This window comes from Poecilia mexicana, unplaced genomic scaffold, assembly GCF_051168715.1.
Source record: "Poecilia mexicana isolate PSO_F unplaced genomic scaffold, ASM5116871v1 scaffold_19, whole genome shotgun sequence".
Classification (NCBI taxonomy): Eukaryota; Metazoa; Chordata; class Actinopteri; order Cyprinodontiformes; family Poeciliidae; genus Poecilia; species Poecilia mexicana.
In genome coordinates, this window is record NW_028263388.1 from 21930369 (window position 1) to 21946899 (window position 16531).

The 16531-nt window shown below is 37.8% G+C and overlaps 1 protein-coding gene across 1 annotated transcript; it reads left to right on the forward strand.

Moving 5' to 3' along the window:
- The first annotated feature begins 1035 nt into the window (after positions 1-1035).
- lgi1b (leucine-rich, glioma inactivated 1b) lies at positions 1036-13544 on the forward strand. Its single transcript, XM_014983023.2, has 10 exons — positions 1036-1363; positions 2168-2239; positions 3085-3156; positions 4311-4382; positions 6562-6633; positions 8165-8334; positions 8507-8671; positions 9689-9909; positions 10301-10547; positions 11448-13544. The coding sequence occupies exons 1-10, from the start codon at positions 1167-1169 to the stop codon at positions 11795-11797; spliced, it is 1638 nt and encodes a 545-aa protein (XP_014838509.1). The 5' UTR covers positions 1036-1166; the 3' UTR covers positions 11798-13544.
- The last annotated feature ends 2987 nt before the right edge of the window (positions 13545-16531 follow it).

Below are 16531 nucleotides of genomic sequence, written 5' to 3' on the forward strand. Positions count from 1 at the left end.
TTATTATATTTTATGTATTTTTCACTAGTCTTTCCTGTTTGGATGAAAATTTGTGTCTTTCTTTTGAATGGGCCTTTTTTGTTGCTTCTACGCCACTGATCTCGTAGTGTAATAAAGTGTATGGCCATTTGTTGTGTAGTTTTCAAAACAAACATGGAAAATAAGGGAACAGAGTGAGAAATAAGAGGAACACTGGGGAATGCAGCCAGAGGACATCAAAGCAAAATTACTTTTATCTTGGAAATTATGCCTCAGCTGCACTGGAAATTTGGCTGTTTTGAGATTCATAACGTTCATCTCCAAAGAGGAACAAAGGTCGACCCTTTGTACTGTGGACAGAAAATAAGGAATGTATTATTCATTTTGAATTTTTGCGTATAATTCAGAATTAAGATAGATTTTGGGGGGTGAAAGTTCAGCACAGTCTGGGAACAGACATCCAGTGTTTCACCACTTTTCCGCTGAAATCAACAAAGGACCTCATGTGGGCTCAAAGGGGGCAGACAGGATGACAGAAGCGATAAAACATCGCTTGTTGCCTGCAGGAAACAGAAAGATTTTTATGCGTTTTCCATGTTTTATGCAACTTATATGCGCTGACTAAAATAAATGAACTAAAATCATTGCTTTTTTTTTTTTTTTTTTTACATCCTTCATGTCATTGTTCTGCTGAAGCGAGGGGAAAGGGGGCGGCATTTGAATGAGTGTGGGGCAGGTGCATTTGCTCAGAGCCTCATGAATAGCCGCTTCCCATTAGCCACGCACGTCTCTGTGGCGCGCATAAATAATAGCTGGCAGCGGTGATAAAAACGCGCACCTTGGGGCTTCTAACCCCTCCTCCTCACTCTCTCTCTTTCTTTCTTCCTTTCTGGCTCTCTAATGGGCTTTTCCCTCCGAACATCATTTAAAAGTACTTATTTGAAGGCATCAAGCAGAGAAGAAACGTAGATAGATATTTTTCTTAGTCGCTGTTTAGAACAAATCCGCTTATCTGGATGAGACACAAGGCTGCATCAAAGCTCCGGCTTGTATGACAAAAAAAAAAAAAAAATACATACTTAGCAGGAACATCGAGACAACCTTATTGGCCGTTTACAGATTTTTGTTTTCGCGTGGAAGTTAAAGGCGCAGGAGCGACAGGACTGGTCCAGGACAGGAGCACAGCGATGGGACGCCCGGGCAGAGGATGGAGGGGAGGATGGACGGTCCTGATGTGGGTCGCCGCTGTCTGCTTGGTGCTGACTGACGGACGCAGGTCCAGGCAGCCCAGGTGCCCCGTTGGATGCACCTGCACTAAAGACAATGCCCTGTGTGAGAACGTCCGAAGCGTGCCTCACACTTTCCCGTCCGACGTCGTTTCACTGTAAGTCCTGCTCCAACTGAGCCTGGAAGCACTTTATGACTCTCACAGACTGTGCAAAACTGCATAATATTGATATTGATTTGTGAGCTTACAGTCCCGGCCCGTGGCATAAGCGAGCTAATGATGCGTTTGATATGTAAATGACTTCACCACCACAACATGACTTCACACCCAAGTTGAGCATATTCTAATATCAAACTTGGAAAACAGATATTTTAAAATTTGTGATCCTTACTAACCACTGTCATTGATACAAGACCTTTGATGCATCTATTTCCATTCTATAGTGGATGTTCAAATGGATCAAACTACATTGGCATCATAGTATTGGCAGAAGTGACAACAGTGGGCTAAACATAGCCTGGCATATAACACCCTTTGGTACACAGTAGAATTTATGGTATATTCTGTGAGGACTGACTGGCCGAATAAGATGTTCTTTCTCTGGAATAACATATTAACAACCACTTTCAATCCTTGATGAGACCGTAATGGGCCTGCCCATATTCACACCCACATAGTGAGGAACCCACTGCCAAAGGACACAGCCAACTTGGTTAGAACCAAACCAGATATTAACCAGCAAGAGTGAGATTTGTTTTTGGAGGAGAAGAGACTTTAGTTACGGCTGGCCGGTTGACGAGTTTAACAGGAAGTGGCCCCCAAAACAAATGCTGTTTACACAACTCCGTGTAATCAGCATTTGCCAGCTCTGAGTTGTAGAAATCTTATGGCAGATCTTATTTAACAGCTCCTAGTTGTTGCATATATTGTAATCTAACAAGTCCTCATTTTTAATTTTAGGTCTTTTGTAAAATCTGGATTCAATGAGATCTCAGGAGCAAGTTTTGTTCACACTCCTAATCTGCAACTCCTGTGAGTATCCATCCATCCGCCAATCCATGCATCCGTCCATCCATGCATCCGTCCATCCGTCCGTCCATCCATCCATCCATCCATCCATAGTAGCCATGTTCTTCCCCAAGAGGACTTGTATAGGGGGGCTGACATGCATATTTAATGGTGTCAGGATTATACTGTAGACCACATGGTTAAAGCATCAAAAAGCAGGGAAATGGTACAAAACAATAGATCGAGCGTTATGCTGTGAGTGGGGTATTTTTCTTTATAAAGAGCACAGAATGTTAAATAACTGCTGCACAATATTGCGCAAGGCATAATGGCAAACAGAGAGTTTATTAAGCAATCTCTTTTAACAAATTAGCGCTTATGTCGGCTTTAATTGTGCTCTAATCACGCTTCATGCAGAGGATAATAGTACACTGGCACCAGCCATTGTCTCTGCAGTGCATCCTTCTTGGCATCAGTTCCCTCATTTTCTCAGATGACACTGAAGTGGTCTGAATGAGCGTGTGGGAAATCAAAAGCAAAAGAGAGTGAATCAAAAATGAGTAACGGGAATTAGTCTTCACTGGTAATGGTAATAATATTTCCTTATAGTTCTGTGGTTTGCTGCCTTGAGTTTTAATGTTCCTGTCAGTATGACTAACCTTTAACAGGATATAAGTAACCTTTTGTGGAGTTACATTTAGCCAATTGAAAAAGAATTCAGTCAAATGAGTTTTGAAGGAGACACTTAGAAAGTAAAAGGTAATTTTATTTGTGTAGCACATTTTCAGCAAAAAAGAGTCATTGTTTTGTTTTTTTTGTGACGAAATGGATGGATTGAGTTGCATCATCGCTGCTGTTTTCCTTCTCAGACTCTTCACTGCAAATTCCTTTGACCTGATTGATGAAGATGCTTTTATGGGTTTGGCACATCTTGAATACCTGTAAGTATTTTTAATTCTTTCTTGTGAGGTTGAAACTTAGCCATCTACCACTATTAATAAAATGCTGTACTTCTTTTGTACAACATCTTACAAAATTATTCACATCCCTTAACTTTTAAAATAATTTGCCTTGAGGTGTCTGTGCATTTTAATGAGATTTTAAGTGGTAGGCAAAGCAGTGCATAATTGTGATAATGTTTACACTTTAGCTTAAAAAAATCTGAAAAGTGTGGCTTGCATATTGTGTGGCAACACATTTTTATTTAATACTTCTACCCATTTTACTCTGACACCTGAAATAAAATCCAGTGCTTTTTTACTAAGTAATTAAAGTAGGAAATAGAGTCCACCTTTGAGTAATTCAAGTTTTATAGAAATCAAGCTGTTCTGTGAGGGCCACAGGGACTATTTAGAGAACATTAATGAACAAAATGTTAGGATTTGAGTTTTCTGTGTTTATTTGGGTTTTTTTTCTGTGTTTGTTGTGATCCTGTTCCTTGTGAGTCTCTGTGATGTCCTGTCCTCCCTGTTAATTGTTTCCCAGGTGTGTCTCGTTCCCCGATCACTCCTCCCAGTGTATTTAAGTCCACCTGTTGTCTTTGTCTGTTGTCAGATCCTAGTTGTATGTAACTTGTCGTCAGTAGTTCTCAGTCGAACTGTATAGTCCTGAGACTACTTTGCTTCATGTTCAGTCTTTGTGTCAGTTGCTACCGGTATTTAGCTGCATGCTTTTTGTCTCTGCCGTGCTGCCTGATCTGGACTGTTTGAGCCACTTTCACCATTAAAATCATCACTTTCTTTATAACCGGGACTCCTGCCTTGTCAGAATTTTAAAAAGCGTTGGACTACAAAGCAATATTTAAACTTTTGAAGCTCTCAGAGCGCTGTTTAGTTCATCATCTCCTGCAAGGAGACAATTAGTCCGAGAAGCAGCCGTGAGGCAGATGGCATTTCTAGAGGAGCTACAGAAATCCATTGTTCAGGTGGGAAATCTATTGGCAGAAAATGCAATATGCCATCCAAATCTGGCCTTCATGGAAGTGTGGCACAAAGAAAACCATAGCTGAAATGTTGGCATAGGAGATGTGGGCAAAAAAAGCAAACATGTAGCAGAAGGTCCTGATTGGTCTCCTTAAATCCTGCCTGTTTTTCAGATTCATTGAAAACAACAGAATTGCATCAATTTCTCCATTTGCTTTCCGCGGTCTCAAGACACTGCTACATTTGTAAGTATTTTACTACTACAGCATCTATATCTTGGTGTTTTCACCATGTTTTTTCCACAATCCCAAACTTTTCTTTTAACTTCTGTTCATATTGCTATATTTTTCTCCCTCCTCACCAGCTGTTTTGATTCATTTTCTTTTTCCCAGAAATGAGTTGTCTTTACTGCCAGTTTCCATTGATTCTCTGTTCAATGAACTGCTCAAAAACAGTTTTATAAGAGAAGTAGTACAGGGATAAATTTCACATATTCTGAAATACACAGAGCATCAATTTCTATTTTCTGCCACTGCATCAGTTTGTCAGTATCTCCAATGCAAAGGTAGGAAGAACTGCTGCTGTCTGTGGTTGGCTCACAAGGTGACTGCCTGAGCATGTCAGCAGTATCAGGTAGCACAAGGCCAGAGTCGGATGTTTTCATTTCTATGATTTAGCTCTAAAACTTATAATTACACTGCATTTGTCTTCTTAAAGTTTGTTTTTGATGGTTTTATATGTTTATGTATCCTAACCACAGATGACAGCATCGTTTCTACCAGCAATCAGAAAGGATTAAGTAAGATAAAAGGATTAGCTATGTGCCTTTTATTCTTTCAGGCTACACAGACTGAGAAGGCAAGTTGCGACCTGCAGTGACCTGCAGGTCAAAACTAAATATAACTGGACTGTAACCCGAACCCTAACCATATGACCTACAATCTGTCTCTGACTCTCTGCCAGATTGCTCTGTTTACATTTGGAGATTATGCAGCAACAGTCAAAAATGCAGACACAGCAGTCTTATTTATTAGGTTAGATGTATAGGTGGCTATTGATTGCCTCTCCTAAAAGTTAATTTCAGATCATTTAAGATAAAGAGGCATGAAATATGTATGGGTTACAGTCATTAATGTCTGACATTTGAAAAACAGTTTAATTATTAGCATTTAAAAAGTTTTTATGTTTAAAACATTAATCCTTTCAAGTACAAAAAATAAAACTCTCTTCAGTCTGCAGGTTTTACACTTCAGTTTTTAATAAGGAGACAGATGTTCACTGTAATTAAATTTTATTTAAATGAGAAGAAGCATCCTTTAACATCACACCACCCTCACATAGCATAGGTTGCCATGCTACACTTCCTCACATAATTTTGACCAATAACTGACATTATGAATCCTCAGTTTAAAAAAAAAAAACACATTTCATCAGTATTATCAAGCCACAATACTTTCTTCATTTGGTCATACAAAGATAATGTAAGTGTTCTTAGTTTATCACATATATGTTTTTTAAGTTAATATTAGCACACTTTACAAAATCATGTGTGTTGTTAAAGATTGTATTATTCTAGTTTAGGACTTGCTAGATTAGTCAAATTTAACAGGATTTGGGGTTTTATCATGTCCTCATTTATAGAGAAACTTGAGCATATCTCATTTTTATCACAACTGTTTATGGATTTTGTTATTTTTTGTTTTTTTAAATGGAGCCATGAATAAATTCTGCATCATGTGTGGGAATTTAAACTTCATCCCACATACTATACATTATTAAAGGGCCCAGGCAGTATTGGAATCCCGACCACTCTGCTTTAAAACCATCCGTTTTGAAAGTGCATTCTTGTTCAAATACAAAACACAAAGTAAAATGGTCTCTCTTGTGTGAACGACTAACTCTCGCATGAATAATGCAGCTTTCATCTCTTTCTGTTTTCTGTTTTGCTGATTTGGAGTTCAGCTCAGGTCTCAGTTGAGAGGTTCTGCATAGATGGCAAACAGTTTGGGTTGTGATATCTTTGACTCTTGTTGGGTCCCATGTCTGGACTGCAGATGAGCAGGGTTTGCTCTAGATTAATTAAAATACTTATATGATAACGTGCAGAACCTGGTCTATTTATATGTCTCTGACCTCTGTCCGGATGCTCTGTAAGTTACTACTGTAAATGTATATTATTTTGGCATATAAGATTCAAAACTCCATTACAGCGTTATCTGTGGAGAAATCCACAGATAACGCTTGTAGCTTTACTCTGTTGCTTACAAGTAATAAAAAACACATACTGAAATCAATCAATCAATCAAATTTTATTTGTATAGCACATTTCAGCAGCAAGGCATTTCAAAGTGCTTTTACATAATGAAACATGTATTTGTCTAGTGTCTGTAGACATAAATGTCTCTGTGCCTTTTTGTTAATTAGGAGTCTGGCTTACAACAACCTGGAGACGCTGCCCAAAGACGTCTTTCGGGGCATGGATGCTTTGACTAAAGTGTGAGTACATTTTTTTATTTTATTCTTCATTTATTATTACTTTTTTAGTAGAGTTTTATGAACCTCATAAACAAGCATATAACACATGCATAATGTATTTACTCTGCATCATCATAAATACAGGCTGTATTGGTGTATTGTAACACAGACATGATTATAATTTTATTGATTTTTACATTTATCTAACAAAAAAACGTGACACATATTTCTTCTGATTGCAACATGGCAGGACTTTTAATCCTTTTGCCTTGTAGCAAAAATCAAAATCCCACAGTGGGATTTTCAGGTGTAACAGCAGCATTGAAGCACACAGAAATAATAATAATAATAATAATAATAATAATAATAATAATAATAATAGTAAGCAACAAACAAACAACACTTAGAGTAACATATAGTACATCAAGGAGAAGACTATAACTTAAACATACATTTTTATTTATAATATGAAAACTAAAGACTGTGCAAATAACAGCAAAAATGCTATAAATGGCAGAAGTGATGGTTGGACGGATCTCCTATAACGTTCCTTTGTGCACCTGGGAAGGTCCAGGGTTCAAACCTGAGCAAAGCTCTTCTTGCATAGATTTTGCATAATTTTTCCTTTGCATGCATGAAGTCTCACAGGAGTATTTAAGCACCAAACTCTGGATTTTTTGTACACCTCAAAAACCTGCATGTTAGCTTAATTGGGCACTCTAAACTATTTTAGGTATTGCCCAGACTTGTATTTTTGGAATAGTCTACGCTGTATGCGTCTATGTTTCTCTGGTGACCCGTCAACTGCCTCCCTAAATGCCTGTTGGAGAGAAGCACCAGCCCTTCCTTGACTCTGCATGGTTAAAGAAAATTGAAGGCTATAAACTGGGTGACGGAGTTTCATTTTGCGTGTGCTTTGAAAATCAGGGCAAGTAGAAGAATAAATATGTGTGGCCCAAAGGAGTAAAGAAGAAAATAATTTGACTCATGTCTCACCTATTGTAATAAGTCAGTGAAATCCGTCTCCCTCTTTGTTTCTCTTGAGGTCAAACTGGTGGAAAAGGAGAAGGTGATGGATAAAGCTGTTATAAAAACAGGCTTTTCTACTGTTAAAGGGAAAAATAAAATCTCAGAAGTCTAGAGGACGGAAGAGAAAATAATGGGTTAGAATGCCAAACTGTTTCAGCAAGCTGCTATCAAGTCAGAAAAAAAAAACAGCAACCTTGGATCTTGTTTTGGTTGCACTGTCAAAATCAACTAGAGTGATGTTAGTATGCATGGACTCAGTTTGAGCAGCCAAGGTTAATGGCTGTTCAGACGGAGTGTGTGAGGAGAAGAGAGAGCACTCAGGGGATGGGACACTAGCTGGCTCCAACCCAGCATAAAACCCAAGAAAGCAGAGAGGGATGTAATTCAGTTTATTACAGCTGTACCGGGCTCAGCAGTAAAGAATGAACGGACACAAACAGGGGCTAAACAGCACTGATAATGAATGTTTTAAAGTCTCATATTAGCAATAATATCCCTGGATGATATCCACTTTTGCATGCAGGGATCTGAGAGGGAACAATCTGATTTGTGACTGCAAGCTCAAGTGGCTAGTGGAGTGGATACATCACACCAATGCCACTCTGGACCAGATCTACTGCAGCGGTCCACCCATCCACCAGGGGAAGAAGATCAATGACCTGCTGCCACATTCATTTGACTGCATCACCACAGGTATCACCTCCTAACGCCTGTCACACAAACAGCAGCTCTACAGGGCAACCCTCCTCTTTCTTAACCGTCCAAATCAAGACGTCTGTCAGTATCTGTGTGTTAATGGTATGAAGTATGAATGTATCGATCTGAGATCAAGGACAAAGTTGAACTGCTGTGTCATGCCTTTCAGAGTTTGCTTCCTATCAGCTGCTGAGGTTTGAGTCGATTTCAGTGGAAACCTTCACCTTTGGTAACGAGCAGTACGTCGTGTTTGCTCAGCCGTTTGCTGGCACATGCAACTTCCTGGAATGGGATCATGTGGAGATGACCTTTAGAACGTATGACACAATTCAGAGTGAGTGTGAAAAGCAATTAAACAATTCAAACTTTGAAAGTTTTATATGGACAAGAGTCACGCCAAGACAGAGGTTTAGAAACTGTAAAGTGACTGTATCGTCTCATTGCTGTTAGCAGCCAGGTCAGTTCAGAATCCGGTTTAGACGGTACTACTTATTATAAGTTCAGGTTACTTTTTAAAATGTCATTATTGTTGACAAAGGAACTTAGGATAATGTCAACCTATATAAGGTGGAAAATAAATAAGATTTTATGCATAAACCATCTATATTTACAGATTAAAATGAGTTTCACAGAAATTTAATGCAGCCCTTCAAAATATTATCTTTGACTTCTGTATAGGTAAGCAGATCAAACTAAACAGATATACATTTTTAATTTGATTATTAAATACTTTGACATGTGATGTTTCTTGGACAAAATCAGGATTTTATTAAAGAGAAATTCCAGCCTATCACCTTAAAACTGCCCAGTCACAGTGTTTTTGGACTGCTTTTCAGACAACAAAACTGTTAAAGTAAGTGGGTTAGAGAAGCTCTTTTTGGATGCGATCGTAATAAAATATAATTTATATGAGCAAACAGAACAAAAGACAGCTAAACAGAAGTAAAACGATGGCAACCCCTGGGGTGGCTAGCTGGTGAGCGATCTCATTAAAAACATTTTATTCTCAAAACATCAGTACTTTAGTTTGCTGTAGCTTGTCATAGATTGAATGCTCTCAGTTTTTCTATTCTAAATACAGCAGTTTAGTTTAATTTACCTTCATTGCTTAGCTTAGCTCAGCTTTGTTTAGAGGAGCTTTAATGAGTTTAGATTTGTTCATCTTAGTTCTTCAGTCTCACAAAAATATTGTTCTCAGTTACACCAATTTGCAAGTTTCATTTCAAAGCAAGGTCTTTCTTCAACAGTCAGTCATTGCCCTGAGCGGAATAACTGAATTTCTCCCTCTGAAGATGCACGAATGCAAACAATCTAACTGTTAATTGTGTAGCATGTGTTTCTTTTTATTGAGGCACTTCCACTGTTGTCTGCAAGCCAATGGTTATTGACAACCAGCTTTTCGTCATCGTGGCCCAGCTGTTTGGAGGCTCCCACATTTACAAACGTGACTCCTCTGCCAACAAGTTCATCAAGATCCAGGACATCGACATCCTGAGGATTCGCAAACCAAATGACATCGAGACATTTGTGATTGATGGAGAATCTTTCTTTGTCATCGCTGACAGCTCCAAGGTTGGGACGGATTTTTTTTCTTCTTTTTTCGTTTTGCTGCTTTTTGCTTACCACTACACAAATATTTTTTTGTTTGTTTAATGGCAAGTCATCAGAGATATTAGATTTGATTCACAGCCATCGTACAGGTGTTGTTCAGCACTGTGAATGAATAATGCCAGTGCATCTGCCAGCTCCTCCCCTGGTGTTCTTGTCTGCAATGTGTTGGCTTGTGTCTGCTCCTGCTGATTATTCTTGCATTGCCAAATGTTTGCATATGTTCACACATATGCTCAGGGACACTCAGGAACACCCACACGCACTACCTCATATTTCCATTTGAAGTCTCCAAAATGTATATTTTCACACTCAAATTATAAATTAACTAATTCTCTCCTGTTTTTTTTTGCAGGCTGGGTCTACAACTGTGTACAAATGGAATGGCATTGGTTTCTATTCCCACCAGTCACTCCACCCCTGGTACAGGGACACTGATGTTGAATACCTGGAAATCTCCAACAAGCCCCACTTGATTTTGTCCAGCAGCTCCCAGAGGCCGGTTGTGTACCAGTGGAACAGGAGTCAGAAGAAGTTTGACCGCAGGACAGATATACCAGACATGGAGGATGTGTTCTCCATCAAACACTTTCGGGTAAAAGGTGAGAACTAAAGCTTCTATATCTCAAGCATTTTTTTCCTTCTTATCCAGTTTGTTTTATGTGCAGACATACATTTATAGGAATATTGAAGTATTAAAAAATTCAATTAAAAAACTACAAAGATAAGATGAGTACATAAAGAGAAGCTTCTGATTAAAAAAAAAAAGGCCATCCAAACCATCTTGGTCAGTGTAAAAATATAACTGCCTCCTTGTTAAATCACAAATAAATTGAAATTATCATTAGCTTTTTATTCAGTTTTAGTCATAATCACCTGATCATGATTTGCAGAATCAAGAATTTCATTAAATAACTCTTGTCTGACAAAGAGAGATATTTAAAGATTTGGGACTCCAGAAAACAACAGTAAGATATAACCGGTCATTAGGGTTATATATATTTTTTTCTATTTTTTTATTTTATTTTACAAATGGCTAGGTTGTTGTAGATAGCTTTATTCCCTTTAGAAATCATCATTTGAAAACTTCTGCTTGTATTTACTCATATATCCCTTATTAAAATGTCTTTGGTGATCTGAAAGGAAAAGCTAAAATACAAGAAATCCATGTTTTTTATAGCACTACATGTATGATGTAATTTATACCTTTGTTCCTCATCTTACAGCAGAGGAAAGGTTTTTATTTTCAAGGTGGTTTTATGCCATCCCAATAAAAACAGCTCATACATCACTTCGATGAAACATTACTTTCATTTTGCCCTTGCCTGTGAGGCAGCTAAACTATTTGTGGTTCTTTGCTGAACTGCTGTTGCCACAAGCAGTGAATTATTTGGGATTTGGAATTACGTAAACTGTTTGTGTGTGCTTTTCTGTTCCCCATCCGCGTCAAACTCCCTAAAGTCTAAATTGAACAGCCCCTTGGATCTTTGTCCTTTTTAAAGGTGAACTGTTCATATGCTTGACAAGATACATCGGGGACTCCAGGGTGATGCGCTGGGACGGTGCCATGTTCAAAGAAGTGCAGACATTCCCTTCCCGTGGCTCCATGGTGTTCCAGCCTGTCTCCGTGGGCAAGTGGCAGTATGCCATCCTGGGCAGCGATTATTCACTGACACAGGTCTACCAATGGGACGCTAAGAGGGGGCAGTTTGTCCCATCTCAGGAGCTCAGTATTCAGGCACCCCGGGGGTTTTCTGTGGTCTCTGTTGACAACCGGGTGTTCTTGCTCGCATCCAGCTTCAAGGGAAAAACTCAGATTTACGAGCACCTAATGATTGATTTGAGTGATTAGGATAATAAGTTCTTTGGGAAATCTTCCTGCTCAAATTCAATTTTCTATGATGATGTAGAACCATGAGTCCAAATTTACATTCGTGTTCTGCCATAGGGTATACCTACCAAGTCCTAGAAGCAGCATATTAAAAAAAAAAAAAGAAAAAAGAAAGAAAGAAATAGACTGTTACCTAATTGGGAATTACTTCCTTTTTCAATTAAAAACAAACAAACAAACCATAAATTTACCACTTTTATTCATTTTAAGTCACTGCTGTATTTTAATTACATGTTTTACTAAATCACAACCTCGTTCTAATGTTGATTTTCTTTTTCTTCAACAAGTGTTGTGAAAGGTTTTGTAATTTTGGCTTTCCTCTCCAGTTTATCAAGCCAGTTCAGGGAAATATATATTTACCAGTATAAATGCTACTGCTTGCTACTGACATGCAACAAAATGAAATTAAACACTTCAGTTTAAAGTGTCTTTGTAAGACACAATTGCTCATTCTTACCTGTTCTGAACTGATTGGGTGGTTATTTATGGATGTAGCCCTCTAAATGTGGAACTTTAATTTGGCAGTATGATAATCCTTCAAGTACTATTTTGATAGTTCGAAAGTATTTGGTGTTTAGTTTTTATGTCATAATGGAATGCAATAGCACAAATTAAATATTCATCAGGAGAGCTGAGATATTCTTTAGGGTCAAAATGTCATGTGTTTTTCTTTGTGTCACCTGAAGTACGTATACTGAGCCTATATTTATATTAAAGGCTTCCTCTGATTTGAATCAAAGCCATTTAAAACCCACACTGTGAACCAAGAGCCGTACAGACTTACTCATAATAGTCCAAATGGAGATCTTGAACAATCCAGTAATATTAAACATATTATTTACAGTTTTGCTACAGCTTTAGTTATGTAGTTGCCAGTGTTATGACAGGGTTTTTTTTAACATAATGCCATAAGTTAATAACACACCCTTGCATTTCAAGGTAAAATATGACTTATTCCCACTCTGTGGCAGTTCCTTGGCAGTTGATCAACTTGCACTCCTTAATCCTCCCATTTACACTTAGAAACTGTGATGACACATCCACTTGTGAGAAACTGAGAAACACAAAACTATTTCCTGCATGTCTAATACATAAACTCATGGTTTTAGTTCCCCAATGAATAACGCACCAGAAGCATCCCACTGTGTAACCGAGCCCTCTCTCTTTCACTGAACTCTTAGCCCTTTTTCCCACCAGCAACAAAAACCATTGTTGTCTTTAGTCTACAGCTACATGCTAACCACTGTTATGCTCATGCTAACCTGTGCTTTCACATTCTCCTCTTTCTCTGACATTCAAAGGAAATGACAAATAACATCCCAGACATCAAATTGCCAAATATAGCATTATGTGTTTACAATGTGTGTGTAATTTATAATACTTTTGTAAGTCGAGAGGTCCAGAATCAGTGTTATTTTTGATAGCCAGTAGAATTAGGTGTTGCATAGAAAAAGGTCACCTTATTATCAGGTTGTTCTGCATAACAGTAGAGATTGTGTTAGTGTATTGCTTCCTTCTCCTTTTGCTCATTGTAATTTATATCAAGTCATACTAAATTTCTAAATCAGAAATGATGTTTATTTGCTTGATTGTCATTGTCATTAATCAAATATTGTGGAAAAGATTCACATCAAGTCTTGTGTGGGAAATTTTGTTTTTCCATCATATTTTCCTTGTGCTGAGAAATAAATAAATAAATCCTTTGCAACATGCATCTGTATGATATTAATACATGCAGAATTTGAACAATACTTCTACAGTATTAATTCAAATATGATTGTGACAGCTTATGACTTAAAACTAAGTTGAACAGAATTATGTTGTGTATTTAATGATGTCATTAACACAATATATTATTTTGTTTTGTTTCAATTAAAGTTCTTAATTTTTTCCCAGTCACATCTTAAATTGTGCACACCCTTTCCCTTCTCCATCGATTCTTTTAAATGTTGTATTTGTTTTTGATAAATGCTCTGAGAGCAATCATTTCTTCTGTATGTTGTGGATGCAGCTAAAGAATTAGGCTGTAATTACTACCATAAAACTGGCTTGGTGTGCTGTGTGTGGGGATTAGAAATCAAAACATCTTCCACTGCAAGCTCCTGCAGAGTTTTTAATGAGATGTGGCTTGAGAAATACAGATTTCAATTAGATGGATTAAACCTGTCATCAAAAACAACTATGATGATTACTGTTTACTTAAATGCAAACCCAAATGGCTCACATCCCAGAGCCTGAATCACCAACAAAAATTTACAAAATTGTATTTGATATAGCTTACTTAGTAAATTGAGTATGTTGCTGACTAATTAATTCAATCAGATATAAATAAATTCTAATTAATTCAACCCAAATCATATTGGTCTTAAAGTCTAGATTTCACATTATAAACTTACAAACAAAAATTAAGGAATTACAAGATAATATAAGTATCCATGCAAATCCTTTATCTAATTTTGACTAATTTTGATATCTTATTGTCGAACTGATACTCAGCTGACTTTTTAATATGGGAATTATACATCTTGAATGCCATTTTAAGAACATTTCTGTTTTAGGGACACATTGTGAAACAAAAACAGCTGAGTCGCATGATAGAAAACTAGAAAATTCCGCAGAAATTTTGAGGGGCATGCCAAAGTGTGCCCGTCGCTTTTTAATCAAGCCTTCTGATGCAAAAAATTAGCATTAATGCTAAAGAAAGCTGCAATGTAGTCAATAACCTGTGGTGAGTCAGAAACATGTTGACTAAACTGTACCTGTACCATTCAGTATGTTGAAATTAATGCATAAGCCAAAATGCTAATATTAGCATGAAGACTAATATTCATGTAGGATGTGTGGCATCACTAGCATGTTTTCTGTCATTGATTTACTCCATTCAGTATACTGAACATCGCTAATAAGTAAGAAAATTATCTAATAGCTACCTTTAGGGAAAAGGCTAATGCTAATGCTAATGCACTGCCTTGCTGCGCAAGGCAGTGCACTAGTGGGGGCAGTAAAATGCTAAACTTGTGGTAATGTTAATGAACTGCCTTGCGCAGCAAGGCAGTTCACTATCCTGAGGAAAACAAATGCGAAAAAAGCTTAATATTATTGCAACGCCTACGGCGTTGCACTACCATGAGAGGAATATGCAGACTTTTATTTTGAAACTTTCAGTAGGCTTCATTTTAACCACCACACCAATTCAATGTGTAACAGTAGTTTGTTTAAACATTTCACATAAAGCCCAAAGCTGATGTGAAAAATATCAAGGCTTTTATTTTGAAATTTTCATTAAGCTTCATTTTAATTGACCACAGCAATAAAATGTGTAACAGTGGTTGGGTTAATCCAACTATATAATGCCCAAAACAGCAAGTAGTTCTAAATGCCAGTTCAGCCCTAATCTGTGGTATCTGAGAGTTCCGCCATGTTGTAGTTCTGACCTTCAGTCATTGTAGTTCTAAAGAGCAGCTCAACTATCATGTTAGTGAGACACACAGGGAGAGAGAATTCTAACTGTTTGAAGCAGTTAGTTTTTCTGATCAAAGCGGCTTACTGTTCAGCATCCATAAGAGCAATCCGAAAACTTTTTGAAGCATATAAGAGGGCAATTTCTTGTCTCCGATGGAACCACGATTTAAATCTGTAGTTGTCTCTGCACTAACCTGAGAGAAAAACATAATAAAGGCCTGAGAGGAATATTCAGGCTTTTATTTTGAAATTTTCAGTAAGCTTCATTTTAAATGGCCACACTAATCCCATGTCTAACAGTGGTTGGGTTAAACCAGTTTATATATAATGCCCAGAACATTCTGCCCTGTCTGTAGTTATAACATTCTGCTCACCTTCTTTCTGTAATAAGTCAGAGTTCCACCATTATGTACTTCTTAACTGCCAGCTCAGCCCTCCTTTGTAATGATTGAGGGTTCCACCATGTTGACCTTCCGACCTTCTGCTCAGGCCTCTGTAGTAAAGTGTTCCATCGTGTTTAGAACTACAAAGATGGCGTTTTTGTAGTCCTAAGGAGCAGTTTGGCTTTTGTCTGTGTTCTGTTGCTATAGTGACCAAGCCTCCCCCTGTGTTTCTCCAGACAGGGGGAGAAACAATTCTATCTGTTTGAGCCAGCCAGTTTCACTCCAAAAAGCTGTCCGAACAACTCCTTTCCATTCGGGAACCGTGATACGTATTCGAAAACCGTTTGAAGCATATGAGAGGGCTATTTGTCGTCTCATTTAGTACCGCGATTCATATCTGTAGCTCATTCACAGTAATTGCAGTGATGAGAGAAAAATGGTGTGCGCTGAGCTCAGAACTTTTTGCAGAAATGTATGTAAAAAGAGCAATTACATGATGTAAAAATTGTCAAGGCTTTTATTTTGAAAATTTTCAATAAGCTTCATTTGAAATTGCCACACTAATTTCATGTGTAATAGTGATCAGGTTAAATCAGTTATATAATGCTCAAAGCACAAGTAGTTTATAATACCAGCCAACTCCTCCTCTGTAATAATTGAGTGTTCCGCCATGTTGTAGTTCTGACATGCTGCTCAGGCCTCTGTTTTAACTGAGTCTTGGCCATAGATAGAACTACAGTTATGGCAGTTATGGCTGCTGGTTTGTAGTCCAAACCAGCAGCCTTTCTCTGGATTCTGTTGCTATAGCGATTGGCCCTCAGCCAACTGCTGTGTGTGTGAGACAGAAAGC

Bases quoted from the DNA above. Each gene is read 5' to 3' on its own strand.
- lgi1b (XM_014983023.2), top strand. From the start codon at position 1,167: ATGGGACGCCCGGGCAGAGGATGGAGGGGAGGATGGACGGTCCTGATG. The intron at 1,364-2,167 runs GTAAGTCCTGCT...TTTTAATTTTAG, and splicing joins CCGTCCGACGTCGTTTCACT to GTCTTTTGTAAAATCTGGAT. The intron at 2,240-3,084 runs GTGAGTATCCAT...TTTCCTTCTCAG, and splicing joins ACTCCTAATCTGCAACTCCT to ACTCTTCACTGCAAATTCCT.